Raw genomic sequence first — 17,638 nt, 5'->3', positions numbered from 1 at the left:
CTCCCATTCTCACTCTTGTGGAAACCTTTCCAACTAGAAGTCGACCCTCCCCCTCTCTCTCTCGAACTCAGAGTATCTGACATCGTCGATATCCACTTGGTCCTCGTCATCAACATCGCTAGACCGTCATCATGCCTCAGTACAAGCTCGTGTATTTCAATGTCCGTGCCCGTGCGGAGATTTCTCGGTATCTCTTTGCCCAAGCCGGAGTCGAGTACGAAGACTGCCGTCTGAATTCGGAGGAATTTCAAGCCATGAAAACCGACGCATCAAGTAAGTCAGGGCTATACAAATATAGGAAAGTCAGTCTATCCCAAGTATATCTGCTTCATTTTCTTTTCTATGAAAAGAAATATATATTGTCATTACATTACGGACTCAAACCACCATTGAATGATATTTCATCTTAATTAAACGAGGGGGTATTTAAAATGGTGTTAAAGGGATACTACTGAAATTGTATTTTTAAGATATCGTATTTATTGATATTTTCAAATCTATTTATTTATACCACCTTTGATATTTGCTCTCTCGATAGTTGTTACCTTTTTTTCAAAATCAATTTTCAAGAAGTTTGGCCCGCATGTCCGCCGTTTAATATAACACTTTTAAAGATCTTGATCTTAAAAAGGCATCTGATACCATACCAGAGGTAGTCTGCAGGCACAGACCCCAATTTTCAAATTGATCAACAAGTGGGTCTCCACGCAAAGGCTAGTACATACAAAAATTGCTCTTTCAGACCTTCAGTACAGAATGCCTTATAGGCTTTAACTCGAAAAAAGGGTGTGCACAAAAGACTATACCAGAGGCGGTACTGTTGATGGGGGAGGGAGCCCATACAAATGCAAAGCTAGTTACATCTGTAAAAGGGGGTATAAAGACTAAATATATATCGCTCTTTTTAAACTTTAAAGTTGCTGAATGTAAAGCTCTTGTCAGCTGGAAAAGTCTGTTAGGTTTTCGAGTTAGATGAATCTAAATTCTTGTTTGCTTTTTTTTAAATAAATATCTTAAGTAGGCATTTTTTTCGTTTTTTAATTGAGTGAATTTTGTTTCTATTTATTTCTTCAATAATTTTACTCATCATTTTGACTTTCAAATTAAAACACTTTTCCCATTTGGCCGCAACTCGCAATAATGGAAAGCAACTTGATATTCAGCTTACTACAAACGAGAATGAATTTGGTTTTGGTAAAATAATTTACATGAAAAGCTTTTGCAATTACCCCTTCCCTCCCCACCCACGTACACAAACACACTTTAATTCCGAGCGGGTGTATTTTCACGTTTACCATAACGCTATTAAAGGACAAGTCCAGCACAACAAAATCTTGATTTGAATAAAAAGAGAAAAATTCAACAAGCATAACACTGAAAATTTCATTAAAATTGGATGTAAAATAAGAAAGTTATGGCATTTTAAAGTTTCGCTTCATTTCACAAAACAATATTATGTGCACATCCTAGTCAGTATGTAAATGAGGACACTGATGACATCACTCACTCACTATTTCTTTTGTATTTTGTTATATGAAATATTTTCATTTTCTCATCATTGTCATGTGAAATAAAGTTTCATTCCTCCCTGAACACGAGGAATTCCATTGTTTTAACATTTTGTGCTTCAGGCAAGGAGGTCCTAATCGTCAAATTCGTAAAAATTGAAATATTGAATTATTCAAACAAAAAGCAAAAGAAATAGTGAGTGAGTGACATCATCGACTCTCTCATTTGGATGTAACTGGCTCGTTCATATAACTGTTTTGTTCAAAATAAGCGAAACTTTGAAATGTCATAACTTTCTTATATTACATCCGATCTTGATGAAATTATCAGCATTGTGCTTGTCTGATTTTTCTCTATTGATTCAAATCAACATTTTTCTGAGGTGGACTTGACCTTGAAAAATTATTTAAGCAACGCTGTTTACTATGTGAATCGCACAGTAGTTGTTTAACCATTTTTTAAAAAAGTGCTTAAATTCCTAAACAACAAAGTTTAAAATCAATAATTTAAGCATGGTTGTCTAAGATTTCAAACACTTTTTTAATCTGTTTAAATAGTACTGTGCGATTCGCATAGTAAATAGCGGGGTTTAAATTATTTTTTAACTTAGTCATTTATCGCATTTAAAAATATTGGAATATTTACCAGAAATGAAAGTCTTATCTTATAGATCAAATATATCAAATAATAACACACGTTTTCTGTTTGATGTTGTTTTTGTCAGAGATACCGCTTGGTCAACTTCCAGTGCTTATAGTCGATGGTAAACAAGTGATTCCACAGAGTCAAGCCATTGCCCGATATTTAGCAAAGCAATTTGGTAATTATTATTCTGTATATTTACCATAAACCAGATCATACAGTGTGTTCTACGAAAGGGGGGGGGGACTTTTTTCATGAATATTTACCAAATTCAGCATAATACTATGGTTTGGTAATAATAAGCTGTATTAGTAGTAGTAGTAGTAGTAGTAGTATAGTAGTAATAATAGTAGTAGTATAGTAGTAGAAGTAGAAGAAGAAGCAGTAATATTACTATTAGTAGTAGTAGAAGAATTAGTAGTAGTAGTGGTAGTAGTAGTAGTAGTAGTAGTAGTAGTAGTAGTAGTAGCAGCAGTAGTAGTAATAGTATAGTAGTAGAAGGAGTAGTAGTAGTAGTACATGTAGTAGTAGTAGTAGTAGTAGTAGTAGTAGTAGTAGTAGTAGTAGTAGTAGTAGTAGTAGTAGTAGCAGCAGTAGAAGTAGTAGTAGTAGCAGTAGTAGTAGTAGTAGTAGTAGTAGTAGTAGTAGTAGTAGTAGTAGTCGTAGTAGTAGTAGTAGTAGTAGTAGTAGAAGTCGTAGTAGTAGTAGTAGTAGTAGTAGTAGTAGTAGTAGTAGTAGAAGTCGTAGTAGTAGTAGTAGTAGTAGTAGTAGTAGTAGTAGTAGTAGTAGTAGTAGTAGTAGTAGTAGTAGTAGTAGTAGTAGCAGCAGCAGCAGTATTAGTACTATGATTGATTATATTACCTGCATTCTTTCTGTATGATAGGGATGTATGGGAAGAATGTCGATGAGGAGACGACCGTTGATGTCCTCACCGATTGCGTGGCGGATATGTTTACCAAAATGATTAAGGTCTCTTTCGAGAAAGACGAGGCCACGAAGGTAAGGGTTTACAAAATATGACGCGTTTAACTGTTATACATAGAGGACCATACAATCATTGTACTCCGGTGTTATATTTGTGGTGTTTAATAGTTCAACACCCATGCATGCTACAACAGCACCTTTGTTTGTTACTTTTGCACAGTTCGGTGTTATGTTCACACTCAATGGTGTAATTCTTACACCGCAGGGTGTGGTTCTGTCTGTATAGAGACGCCAAATGGAGTCGGTTGTAATAATCCCGTAACACTATACGGGGTGCATCCCGACTTTCGTTTTTTCTTTATGTCATTGCATTGATGTTGTTTTAAATTTGGAGAGAGATCAATCTATGATATTGCAATATTGATCATCTTTACTTAGGCATTTTTGTATTCTAGTTACGAAATCTCAATGTTATCATTTTATGATGGGGAACTATGCTTCTTCGGGGGGGGGGGGGGGGGGCGATGTAAAATAATGTTAAAGTCCCATTCCTTAATGAACACATGTATAGGTTTGAATTTTGTCAATTATCATTTTTTTTTATTTTACAGCAGATTTCAGATTTATTTTGACATTTAGAATTTATTACAGTCTCATAAAAAATATACCGTCATTACTCATCTGAAAATGGTCGATGCCATGTACGTTGGCTGACGGGAATGTTTGATTTTATATCGCAAAGTACAAAAGGGGGGGTATATGCAGTCTGTATTTCCCATCTATAATTTCTATACTTTCTACTCCAACATAAAAATAATAAAATGACGGAATATCAATATAGACTCGAGAAACAAATTAAAAACATATATACATTATTTTATGTCTCTGTCTTGGTGAATGCCTAATTAAGTTCAAAACTTTTCCGATTCACGATTTACTTGTAGAAAGAGTTGTCGAAAAACTTCATGGAAAAGGACAGCGTAGCCAATTTAACTTTCATGGAAACTACTTTGAAGAAAAACGGTGAAGGAAAAGGGTTCTTCATTGGAGACAAAGTAAGATTTTTTTTGTGTGTGTGTGTGTGGGTATGTGTGTATGTATGTATGTATGTATAACAAAAATAAAAATAGTCTGCTTCAGCATGTAAGGTCTTGAATAATCACAATTGTTTCAGTAAAATGCCATTGAAATAAAATCGTAGGTAGGAGCGTAGCTCTCAAAAATGAAAGGTAAAGTCACTCTCTTTCTCAGTGCCCATAATATGACAGAAAAGAAAGAGAACTCAAAATCAGTTTCAGAAACAGCACGATTGTTCATTGACATATATATACATATATATATATATATATATTTATATCTTCATATATAAATAAGGGGATATGAATATTTAATTAATAAATATTAATGGATATATCTAATAAGCTTATTCATTGTTATCATTATTGTTACTCATATAGTTAGTTATTCATTAATTAATTTTGTTTGTTCGCTTATTTATTACTCAAATCCTTTTATTTGTACCCGATTGATATCTTAAATGATTCTGGCTTCATTTGCAATTTCAGCCATGACTAATATGTTGCCATATTAATCCCCTTTTCAAGAGTAATTTCATGAAAAGTAGACTGATATGATATGTATGCAATGTAAGCAAGCAAAAATACTACCTTTTAATCCGTCAAATCTTCTTATCGATCATACTGCCTTCGTCATACACAATATTATGATATAATGACATCACATATGCAATCAAATCGGTTTTTTCTCATTATTTTCTTAAATCCCATTATTTTCTCCATCTAGATGACCCTAGCCGATGTCGCTGTCTTCACCCTGAGCGAAATGCTGGCCAATGGATTCCCAGGTCTGATGGACAAGTACCCCCTCTTAAAAGACTTCGCAGGGCGTATTAGGGCGCAACCTAAAATCGCCGCTTGGATCGCGAAGAGACCGGAATCATCCTTCTAAACGCAATGAGATGATATTATTAGGACCAATTTTACACAGATTTCTTTACAGAACAATCTCAGTGACTGCCTCTAAAAATTTAATATGTTGTACGATAAAATGAAGCGCTTTCTCCACAAGACACTTATCTGCTGAAAAAAACCCACAATATTTATTTTCCAAATGAATTACTGGTGTCTGGTGTTGACAATTGAAATACGGCGTTAGTTGCACAAAAAACTACGTTTAAACGCAAATTAAGACAATCAAACACAAGCCCCAATGAGTGTTTTGATTGAGAGGAAACACAATTGTATTCAGTCACATCTCTGTCTGTAATGTGTCTCAGTTCTTTCACCCATATTACAGATTCGAGGAGTAGGTGGCTTCAAAATCGGTTTACTCCATATCTTAATCAAAGGCAGGAATCAATAACCCCGATCAATAACCTAATTTTCAATGAAAAATGGATTTACCGCCATTTGAAAATGAACTTATCAAAATGTGGGCGAAAAGGGAATTTTGGAACAGAGGCTCTTATATTCACAGGGGCCACGGAACGATTTTGAAGGGGGGCATGCACAAAAAACCGTTTTACACTGTTTTTTTTAAGTCACCCCCCCCCCCTGAGGCCCCTGATTCATTGTTAAGAGGCAGTCTTGTCAAACCTAGAGATGCCGTTACGGAATACTAATCGGATAAGAAATAACAATGTAAATAACCAAACGGCTGAACCAAATGTTTTCTTATGAAACAAAACGTGTTAAACAAAAGTTTTTCGCTTGGTCATTCAATCTGGAAGTAAACACTGAATTTACATTAGAACACATCTCATTAATATTCCGTGACGGTTGGCAACTCTGCAAACCAACAAACAAAATGTACAAACATTTGAACTTGTTTGTTTTGTACGGAATCCGGAATCCCCTACACATCGCATACATAACCATATAATCGATATATAGTTTACATTATTTATAAATTAGATGAAGGAGAGTGTAGGTATACGATGAAATACTTTTCTTATACTGACTATGCATACATAAATTTGTATTTGAATAAAGAAATTTAAAAAGATTCATAATATTATGTTGTCGTTTTGAGTGATTTACTCATATCTCTACTAATTGATTCTGTGATTAGTTTGTCTTGATAAAGGTAAAATTTGCCAAGTATTAGAGGAGATTCTGTCAAAAATAAAATGTCGAAATTTACATACGATATTTTATTTCTTTTTTTCTGATAGCACATTTGTGATTTATTTCAAAGCCCCCCCCCGCAACAACGTTAGGTTTACGCCGCAAATTATTACAGCTAAATAAACGTGAGAAATAATAAGCTATATATATACCCCATTGTTCTCCTTAATCATTTCTTTCACAACATATTTAAATACAATACAAGAGTTGCCAAAGCTTTTGTACATGTATAATTTCTCACATTTATGTGTATAAAGATACATATACCTCGATAATGTCATACACTCTCAGAATGTTTAAACCAAATCATATTTTTGAAAATTTTTGGCTAGAGAAAATTTCCCCCTATCGACTTACATGCCATTTTAACAGCAGGTAAAATTGTTCGAAAATGTTACCCAACCAAATATTTTAGTGTAAAGTAATGAAAAGGCAATTTAGACATTGTGCTGTGTGTTTGTGAAGTGATGTATTATCATAGAAGTGTAAAATCTAGGTCTTGCATAACGATTCAGAGTACGTGTGTTGGTTTATAGATTTTGTGCAGGAGTTCTGTTTGCACATCCAGCGAACTCTTTTATGCGTTATTTTGCTTCGTCATCCAGAGAAGTTTGTAAAAGGTCATCGCGCGGTATGTAATTCACGGGCTACATGGAACCGTGACACAGCAAAAAGTACTGTGAAAAAACTCGATTGTAAATTGGTTATAAATAGAAGCAAATTAGAAACTGAATTGAATGGAAGGTGGGTAAAGGGAAAGAGGATGGAAAAGGAGGCGCGATAGCTCAGTCGGTAGAGCGGGGTTTCGGATTCCGGTGACCCGGGTTTGATTCCCAAGTGGTGCGCAAGTGCCCTTTGGTAAGGCATTTATCCTCATTACCAGGTCCCTTGGAGAGGACCATAAGCCGTTGGTCCCCTGGTTGCTTGCTCACAGGTAATCGTGCTTTCTTAGCAGTCGGGTAAAAACCCTCGGTATATGAGAGAGGTGGGATGGAGAATAATGAACATCGTGAGATAACATGAAGAACGTGGGGGCAGTGTGAGAAAGATTGAATGAATCGAGAGAGGGGGAAAGAAAAAAAATGGGAGAGGCCGGGATTGATAGATAGAAAATGAACAGAAGATGAATTTTCCTTACAAGATGATCTACCTCTATACCCACCCCCACTCTATATGTCTCTCTTTCTCCCTCTACCCCCCCCCCCCCCCCTCTCTATCTATATTTCGTCTCCACCCCGCCACCCCACACTTGTCTCTCTTCCATACATATTCGGTGCACGCGCCTTCTCTTCCCACCTCACATCTCCGTGTCTTTTTTTTCTCTTAGCTTCTTCCTAACTTATACCCTTATAATACCTCTCCCAGCACACAACTTAGGGCAGCCCAAGCCCCACCACGCCCCTTTTATCTAACAAGCACAAATCCTTTATTAACACACACGATCTCAAACAGAGTAAAAACAAATATGCTTAAATTAGTCAAGAAAAACCGTGCGCACTGAATAACTGTTCACTCCGCCTGCCGACCACCATCAAGATAACACGGATTTTCCCAACGCTCCGTACCTCGCATCACCGTCGACATCGCATCCCGCGCCATCATGCCTCAGTACAAGCTCGTCTACTTCAATGCCCGTGGTCGTGGCGAGAACGCCCGACTTCTCTTCGCCCAGGCCGGAGTCGACTACGAGGATTGCCGTGTGACGTCGGATGAATTCAAAGCCATGAAGGGCGACCTAACGAGTAAGTGCATATACATACCAATCAGAATCACTTTCAAAATGACTGAGGATGGAAAGAAAATGTCCTGAGGGCAGGAGGGGAGGGAGGGCGGCTTGCAGGTGGATGACCGCCTTTATGATGCATGTATTTATAGCAGTGAACAAAAGAAAACAAGGGGAGAAGGGAGGAAAAGGAATATGAAAGGAAATAAAGAAAAGGGGGCATTAAAATATAATGGTTACCTAGACTGATTATGTTGGACGAATCATTATCCGTCCTAATTTATTGGGATATTTCGCGTTCAGCTCTGTCTAGACTTTGAATGCTCGTGATGATTAAAAGAAAAGTAATCAGATACATGTATAACTTCGTATTTAAATAAAAATGTAAGTAATTTTGGACTATAGATGATGCTAACTAGATAATAGACGTTAGTTGGTAGCGCAATTACCTCACTTTCAAACATTACAAAGAGTTATCATTTCCTCAGTGTTATTTTATATGCACTTACAGTATATTTTCACAGTTATGTCAATCAGTGGTTACAAATCGGACTTTGTATTTTGCAAGGAATGTTGGCGGAAAGAGGGGTCGAGATAGAGAGGGTCTACATACAAAAAAGACGATAATTGGGCACCGAATATAGGCATGTTTGAGGGCAAGGGTGCTAGTTCCGTCATCATGGTTTTAACAGCAACAGCAAAAGACGAGTCTTGATAACCATACAAAATATATTCAGTATATAGGCCTAAATCAGCAATATATTGAGAATACGACAATATTGATTATAATGTGATGATACCCTTTTCGAGATTGATGTATAGACGTTGCTAAATCAAATTATTGTCCAAAATCCATCTGCGTTTTTTTATTCAGTAGTCCAGGTAACCCTTCACGATTCCCAAATGTTGGCGCCATTGGTGGATGGGTGAGGAATTACCCCCCCCCCCCTCTCTTATGCATTCACTCAGAGTTTTTAGACGAACCCCACCACACACACAAACCACCCCACACCCCCGGGCTCCAAAGTTGTCATGTCAACCATGACATCATGCCGATCATGTCATATCTACACACCGAGTGTTTGTACGAGGACTATGCTCAAATTTTCTTTTTGTTTACTTTTCAAAGTGAAGCACGTCTGCCTGTTTGCTCATATTAATATCGGGCAAAGTCTAAATGATGAAAAGAGAAGGACATTGTATTTATTCCATTATGCATGCACCTTGGTATCCAGGGGTGTGACTGAAGAAAATGATATTGATTTTAAGAAAATGTGGAAAATATTGATAAAAAGTGTGTTTTAAATAAATTCCGTTCCCCCTGAAGTCTAGGCGGGGGGGGGGGGGGGGGGGGGTAGCTTAGCCATTCACAGTATTTTTTTATTCTCCAATATTGCAATATTTCTATGCGAAACTAATTTTTATGATACCCTACAATCTACCTGTCTTCATATTTTTGTAAATATTCTTTAAAAATAATAAAATCAGTGTGGACCTAACCCCTTTTGAAAAAAAAAATTCTTGGCCAATTTAGTTCACTTTTTAATGGGAAATTCAACTTTTCTCTGGTATTGAATTGAATTGAATTTATTGAAATTCCACAATTATAATAAAAGTGTACAAAGTAAACATATTATATTAATGCAGAATCATCTTATAGAGCTATTAAAAATCATTACAGTGAGACAGATACAATCAAATTTGATGAAAAATGGACCTAACCCGTTTTGCAACTTTTGGATCTGGAACATGAAATTCCGACCTGACACTTGCCTTTTTTGTTAGGGAGTGCAGTTTAGACTATTAGACTTTCTGTATACAGGGCATGCATGATTCAGCAAAAAAAATATTCACATACGAACGAATAAAAAAAGAAAAGGGACTTCATGGGAGGAAGGAAGGAATAAACCTTGAAAAAGCAGCCACATTATTTTGTTTTCGGTGGGCAAATAAACTCCATTGTTACAGGCCTATATAATCCTTGAGTAATGTATTGAATTTATGGGTCATTGTCAAAGAAATAAAATAAATTTCTTTTCTGGGAATGATGGATATGGGGTTTGGGCCAAAGAATGATGGATTGCTGCCCTCTGTAGGCAGTCATAGCAGTAAGCCTATTCAGGCAAGGTAAGCTTTATCATAACAGCAAAACAAAATGTACAGAAAGATGATCAAATACAGCAGGTCAAACTTTATGATTTTGAAAGAAAAACTTTTGTCACAACTGAGATGAACATAAAAGAAGATCGTGGATTTCGTAAATCCGAATTGATGAGAACGTAGTTGTTTAAACCTTCAAGTATTTAAAATTTTAAACAAAGTTTAAAATCAAATATTTATTAATAATTTAAGCATGGTTGTTTAAGATTTTGAACACTCGTTTAAACAGTTTAAACAACTACTGCGCGATTCACATAGTAAACAGCGTTGTTTAAATTATGTTTAACAGTGTACTATCTCACTCCGTTTTCTTTTTTTTTTGTTCTCAGTCGGCTTTGCGAAATCCACGATCTTCTTTTATTTTCATTTTATTTATTTAAAAAAAATGAAAAATGATTGTTTGAAGCGTAAATTTCAACGCAACATTGCGTAAAAGAGTTGGGTATCTTTTTACCAACAAACATGCATCTTCCCATTGTACCCAATGTTGAGTAAAACTTTTTTTTTAGAGTGCGTGCAGAAATGATGCAACAGTGTAGGAACGGACATACTGCACTCGACTGCAGGGAGGATCAGACGATGCTACACCTTTTGGTCCGCCCCAGAGATGACAAATACGAAGTACAATCATTCTTTTTATTTTTTAGATGACTGTAATAACAATTTTCTCCTCCTGATATCACACTCTTTTCACCTTACAGAATGTCCTCTTGGTCAGTTGCCTGTGCTCATCGTAGAAGGTCATCCACCAATGCCACAGAGCCATGCCATTGAGAGATACCTCGCAAGGAAATTCGGTAAAACCATTGAACCCTTTATATCTTAGAGGAAATTAAATACGCTGTCTAATAAGAACCGAAACGTTTCATTAAAATCAAGATCGTGTCACGAATCTGCGTATAGATGGGAGCCTGTGCACACTGAACTTTCACCAAAATAAAAAATAAAAAATGGAAAAGGATGCAATGCCAGTATGCAAGTATTTTCTGAATATCATCTTAAAATCTCTCACAAAATTATTATTTGATTTGATTTTATGAAATGACGATTTTTTTTGCAAGCTCGTTTCACTATCCCCATACGTCGTATTGTACCTCTTAAAAGCGGGGGATCCAGGATTTTTCGAAGGGGGGAGCACATTTTCCCGAGGAAAAATTTGACAAGCAAAAAAAAGGATTTTGACCAAAAATTTAGGGTATTCCGTCCACGACAAAAATTTGACAAGCAAGAAAAAAATCTTCACTTTAAAGGGGGGGGGACTTCTGTTTTAACGGCATTTTTGCATTACAAATTTTGATTGTGCCTCTCAAAGGGGGAGATGGTCGTCAGTGCCCCCCCCCCCTGGAATCGCCAGTGCTTAAAATGTTTGTCTAATTACACACTGGTGTCATATATCACTATCCATCGTTAACGCGTTCTAACAGTTTCGTCAAATGGTATTGCATGACAGCAACTATTAACCAATCAAAACCGCTTTTGATCTTTCAGATATGTACGGGAAGACTGCGGAAGAGACTGCCCGCATCGATGTAACGTGTGAATGCGTGGCTGATATCTTTACCAGCCTAATGAAGATGTTCTTTGAGAAGGACGAAGCAAAGAAGGTCAGTTCCCTCTTTCAAACAAACTAACAGGCAAGGGCGGATCTAGTTCTTAGCTATGGGAGGGGGGGGGGGGTGGACAATGACTATGACGATGAGCTTCGACGTTCTGTGTCCTAAACCCCCTGTATCGTAGATCCGCAACTGTTCTGCTATCCCGATCATTCCCCTCGTCTTTTCTTCTTTTTTTTTTGGGGGGGGGAGGGGGGGTAACCCCCACACTGAGTGGCTAACCTATGGACACTTTAAAGTGACATTTAGGGAGGGCGATTTTTTTCTCCTTTTTTTTCATCTTTTCATGTTGAATTATATAAATTTACATGATGATGACGTGGTAGATAGGTCATTTTGCCAGATCGACTTAAAAGAAGTTGTGCGTCGACAAGGTGAGATACATTTATCTTGTCATGTAGATTTGTAACAGTATAAAAGTCGATTGGGTGACAAATGCCTAAACCTATCCGATCATTTCGACATGCACCTTTATATAAGTCGACTTGCCTATCTCGCGGTGTCTACGCATTACTTTTTTTAAGTTGACTTGGCAACGTAATCTATGTTTGATGTCGACATGATAAGGTTGTCAAGTTGACATGCAGGATGAAATATTTCACCACCTTGGCAAGACAAAAGAAAAAAAGTATTGTACTTAAAAAAAAACCCTCGATTGTTTCCCAAACTTATAGAATTGTCTGAGAACGAACAAAACACTAAAAAGATGTGGTATCATTAAACTGTACCACTATATAGAGAACTAGACGAACAAGTTTTCAAATTTGTTCTTGTGGTCTTGCACAATTTCCTTATTTTTTCTATCTTTCCTTTATTTTTTCTAACTGATATAGATTCAACAAAGAAATTGTTCTGTTTTGAAAAAAAGGAAAGCAAATTTACAAGGCAACAATAGTCAAAACTGACTTGTTTGCCTATTCAAAATAACAACAACATCAACGTTCATTCAACGCCAATCGATTTCGTGGTATATTCAAACTTCAGGATGTAAATTTTACACCTTATGAGGGCGTGGAACTTGATTGAAACAGACTGATTTATGATGGTGCTTTCGTTGTCTAAAACGTTGGCCCTGTTAAGCGGATGTGTCTGGGATGCTAACTAAACCAAAATAACTTTCGTTTTGTTACACTCCGCCCCTCCCGTGGGGGTGGGGGGGGGGGTCCAAAATGAAATACATTTTGTAGTGAAACCTTTGTTGTTGTTGTTTTTGCTTGAATGTCAAATTCAAACCAGCACCCCCTGTGATAACGTGTTCCCAAGGCCCTGATTGGTTCTATCAGAGTTGCTATAGAATCCCATTCATAATCGAATTTTAATCATTTTAGTTTGAAATACAATGTATATCTCTATTATAACAAAACAGGCCGAACTCGGAAAGAGTTTTGTAGAGAAGGACTCGGTAACTATTCTGACAGCCATGTCAAAGCAATTGGAGAAAGGAAGTGGATTCTTCGTTGGAGACAAGGTCAGTAAAAAAATCAAAGCAAGCTACTACTACTACTATACTACTACTACTACTACTACTAATATTACTACTATTACATTTACTACTACGACGACTACTACAACAACTATGATTACTACTACTACTACTACTACTACTACTGCTGCTGCTGCTGCTTCTACTATTACTACTACTACTACAACTACTACTACTACTACTATTACTACTACTACTACTACTACAACTACGACTACTACTACAACTACGACTACTACGATTACTACTCCTACTACTACTACTACTACTACTACTGCTGCTGCTGCTGCTACTACTACTACTACTACTACTACTCCTACTACTACTACCTCTACTACTACTACTACTTACTACTACTACTACTACTACTACTACTTACTACTACTACTAATACTACTACTACTGCTACTACTACTACTACTACAACTACGACTTCTAATACAACTACGACTACTACGATTACTACTACTACTACTACTACTACTACTACTACTACTGCTGCTGCTGCTGCTGCTGCTGCTACTATAGTTCTACCATTATTACTTCTACTGCTACTACTACTATTACTACTACTACTGCTGCTGCTACTACTACTACTAGTAGTTCTACTCATTACTACTACTACTACTACTACTGCTACTACGGCGACTACTACGATTACTACTACTAGTACTACTGCTGCATCTACGACCACTACGACTACTACGATTACTACTAAAACTACTTCTCCTACAACTACTACTACTACTATTACTACTGTTACCGCTGCCGCTGCTGCTCCTCGGTGTTTTTTTTTTAATACAAAATCATATAAAAGAAAAAAAAAATAATGCCACATAATGATATTAAATTTGTTGTTGCATGAAGAAACGCTTCTTTAGAAATTACCAGAAAATAGTTTTCTAATGGGGAAATAGTTCAATACCGACATCTCTGTCCCTTTATCTTTAAATGGGGAGTTCACCTTACCAAAAATTTTAATGTAAGAGTACTAGTATTTTTTTTAATATTGATTTAGAGTTTAGAGTAAAATCCATCAAGGATTAAAAATATGTTTATTAGAATTTAATTTTTTGTGACGTCATAATTTTTTTGCGAGCAGTACCCATATATTGCGTAGTAAAAATTAACAAAAAATCAGTGAAATGCCATTTCTTAAAAAAATTGAAAATGGTTCTTATTGTTATTTCATTAAATCAAATAATTTCACACCCGCTCCTGAAAGAAAAAATATAATAAAGAATTATCTCCGTTGACCAAAAATGAACATGTGACCTAAGATATGCGCAAAACAATCATTCATACTTGATTACGCTTATGTCGACGTTTCATGAGCTAGATCCATAAACCTTCTAAGCTATGATGCCAATTCAAAACATACTCCCAACACGGCCAGAGTTCATTGACCTTTAAATGACCTTTGATTTTGGCCATGTTCCTTAAACAGGGTATTCATGGATACATTGCTGCTCTTATGTCCAAGTTTCATGAACTAGATCCATACACTTTTAAAGTTATGATGACAGTTCCACACATATATATACCCCCAACATTACTAAAGTGTTTCGACCCTAAATGACATTTGACCTTGGTCATGTGACATGAAACTCGCACAGGATGTTCAAGGATATCTGATTGCTCTTCCGTCCAAGTTTCATGAACTAGATCCATACAATATCAAAGTTACGATGACAATTCCTCAAATACCCCCAACATGGCCAACGTTTGTTGACCCTAAGTGACCTTTTACCTTGATCATGTGGCCTGAAACTCGCACATGCAATTTAGGGACACAAGCATGGGCGGAAATCCCAGGGGGGACATGTCCCCCCTACTCAAAATAGTAGGGGGGGGGGCACAATATCAAATGTCCCCCCTACTATTTTGGGTCTTTGGTGATGTGAAGAAATATATAACTCAAAATGGGAATAAAACGTGCGTTCTGGGACGAGATGACCTTTTTTTTTTTTTTTTGCTTGCCAAATATATTTTCATATATTTTCGTCGAAATGACCTTAAATTTTAGGTAATAGCCTTTTTTTTGGCTTGTCAAATTTTCCAGACCCTTGTCCCCCCTACCTTTTTGGAGAGATTTCCGCCCCTGGACACAAGGTTGCTCTTATGTCCAAGTTTCATTAACTAGATCTATAAACTTTTAGAGTTATGATGACGATTCCTCAAATAACCCCAACATGGCCAAAGTTTGTTGCCCCCTAGTGACCTTTGACCTTAATCATTTGACCTGAAACCCAGGCAGGATCTTTAGTGATACACTATTACCCTTATGTCCAAATTTTATGAACTAGGTTCATATAATTTTGAAGTTACGACACATTTCAAAAACCTAACCTTGGTTAAGATTTTGATATTGATTCCCCCGACATGGTCTAAGTTCATTGACCCTAAATTACCTTTGACCACGTGACCTGAAAATCAACCAAGGTGTTAGGTAATACTTGATTACCCTTATATTGGAGTTTCATTAACTAGGTTCATATTTTTTCTACGTTATGATGACATCTCAAATTAACCGTGGTTAAAATTTCAATCCCGACCTTTCGTTTGAGGACGCGGACGCTTATTTACAACGGTCGTTGACTTTGGAAGGGACTTTTTGGGCCCGTCATCATGGTCGTAAAACTCAGTCCTGCAATGCAAATTGTGTGACATGAGATTTTTTTTTCGTTTCGCATCTGCGACGGAAACATTCAATATGCGTGTCGTGTGCAAAATTCTGGTTGCTACTATGGTAACAGCGATTTATCCGATTGAGGACGACTTTCCAAAGCCACATTTGACTCCTCCTAGAGCTCGAGAGGCCGCCCGGGGGGCCCACTTCCATTGATTAGTGGATACCAGTAGCGACCACCCGTAAAAGGAGTGGGCAGGTTCGTTACGTATATAGGCCTGTGTAACGTTATAAGGGTGTCAAAACGATGTTTAAAATGCTGAAATAAGGGATATATATTCAATACTTGTAGGGTTTCACAAGCCAAATACTTGTTAAAAGATGCATTTTCATAATCTGGAAAAGAATTGCTTCCCTTGTTTAGCATGTTTAGGGTACTTTTCGAAACCCCATGGTCGTGCCTGGTATCCACTCATCAATGGAAGTGGTCCCCCCGGAATTTGAATCTAATCCCCATTTCTGGGGAATGTAAAACATAATGCCCCTCACATCGTGTGCGAGAGGCATATCGTTTGTGTATAAGGAGTAAACAAAAGAAACAAAGAAACAAAAGAAACAAATGGAAACGAGTTCAAAGGTATCGCATATGATGTGTACATATCAACGCATGCGAAATGTTCGGCTGGAGAGGTTGATCTTATCCATGAAATCAATTGCCAGTGATCCACCAATAATCCACATTAAATGTAATATCGATTCGATGGACTGTAATGATCTATATTTAAGCCTTCATTCAGTAAGTTTTTCCTCACTCAATATGTTCTCGATTTGTTTGAAAAACCACTTTCTTCTCCATGTCATAAATCTATTTTAGGTCCTGCATTTTGAATATCTCCAGCCATCAGTCGTAATATACATGCATGTATGCGGTACGGGTGTCGCGGAAAGGGATTTTGCACACGAAAAGCAGATTTGTAGGGCCTGTAACCCCCCTGTTACACAAAGCTTAGCATTGATCGTAGAGCAGTTTTCTACGTTTGATTCTATTGACTGTAATGCACAATCAATCTTAAAAATCAAGTGTATGATTAAGCGTTAACTTTTGTGTTAGGGGACCCTAATACTAGCGTCCGTGATGATTGCGAAAGGTCCCAATTGTTAACGACGTCGCCATCGGAAAAGCGGCGCCTTTTGTCTCGCTCTGCTCTGCAGGCGAGACAAAAATAAGTGAAATAAATGTATTGCATGGCACATGGGACAGCTGCTTTTATAATACAATGACGTCACCAATCAAGAACTCAAGATACTAATATTTTTCTTCGCCTTTGATGGATTTTCCTTAAGCTACTACCAATACTTATTTATGATTTTTTCTTATATTTTCACAATAACATTTTCGTCATAGTGAACTATTTTACATTCTTATCTTTTGTTTTAAACCTCTCTACAGGTAACCCTAGCTGACATAGCAGTCTTCACTATGACCGAAGTCATTTTCAAGAGCATGCCTAACGTAGCAGATATGTATCCGGCCTTGAAGAAGTTCAATGACCGCGTGAAAGCCGAGCCTAAGATCAAAGCATGGCTGGAAAAGAGGCCAGAAACCAATTTTTAAATTCGCACAAAGACTTCACTTAGGGAATGTAAAATATGCACTTTAAGATGATTTCATAAAACATAATTTCATTGTTATTGATGCTGTTTATACCATTGTACTTTCAATTGGTATCATATAAATATTTGGCTATTACTAATAGTCCTATTATCATTATTATTGTTATTTTATATAATAATCAATATCCTTTTCGA

General features: G+C 36.8%; 2 protein-coding genes across 2 annotated transcripts; both read left to right on the top strand.

Annotated features, from left to right (window-relative positions):
- LOC121431701 (S-crystallin SL11-like) lies at positions 1–6,099 on the top strand. Its single transcript, XM_041629356.1, has 5 exons — positions 1–273; positions 2,234–2,329; positions 3,035–3,150; positions 4,020–4,130; positions 4,879–6,099. The coding sequence occupies exons 1-5, from the start codon at positions 132–134 to the stop codon at positions 5,041–5,043; spliced, it is 630 nt and encodes a 209-aa protein (XP_041485290.1). The 5' UTR covers positions 1–131; the 3' UTR covers positions 5,044–6,099.
- Positions 6,100–7,714: 1,615 nt separating this feature from the next.
- On the top strand, positions 7,715–17,638 carry LOC121431702 (S-crystallin SL11-like). Its single transcript, XM_041629357.1, has 5 exons — positions 7,715–7,963; positions 10,806–10,901; positions 11,593–11,708; positions 13,084–13,185; positions 17,280–17,638. Exons 1-5 carry the CDS (start codon positions 7,822–7,824, stop codon positions 17,442–17,444), a joined length of 621 nt encoding a protein of 206 aa, XP_041485291.1. The 5' UTR covers positions 7,715–7,821; the 3' UTR covers positions 17,445–17,638.

This window comes from Lytechinus variegatus, chromosome 18 (genome assembly GCF_018143015.1).
Source record: "Lytechinus variegatus isolate NC3 chromosome 18, Lvar_3.0, whole genome shotgun sequence".
Lineage (NCBI taxonomy): Eukaryota > Metazoa > Echinodermata > Echinoidea > Temnopleuroida > Toxopneustidae > Lytechinus > Lytechinus variegatus.
Note: the sequence above shows the minus strand (reverse complement) of the source record. Positions and strands in the feature narration are given on the sequence as shown.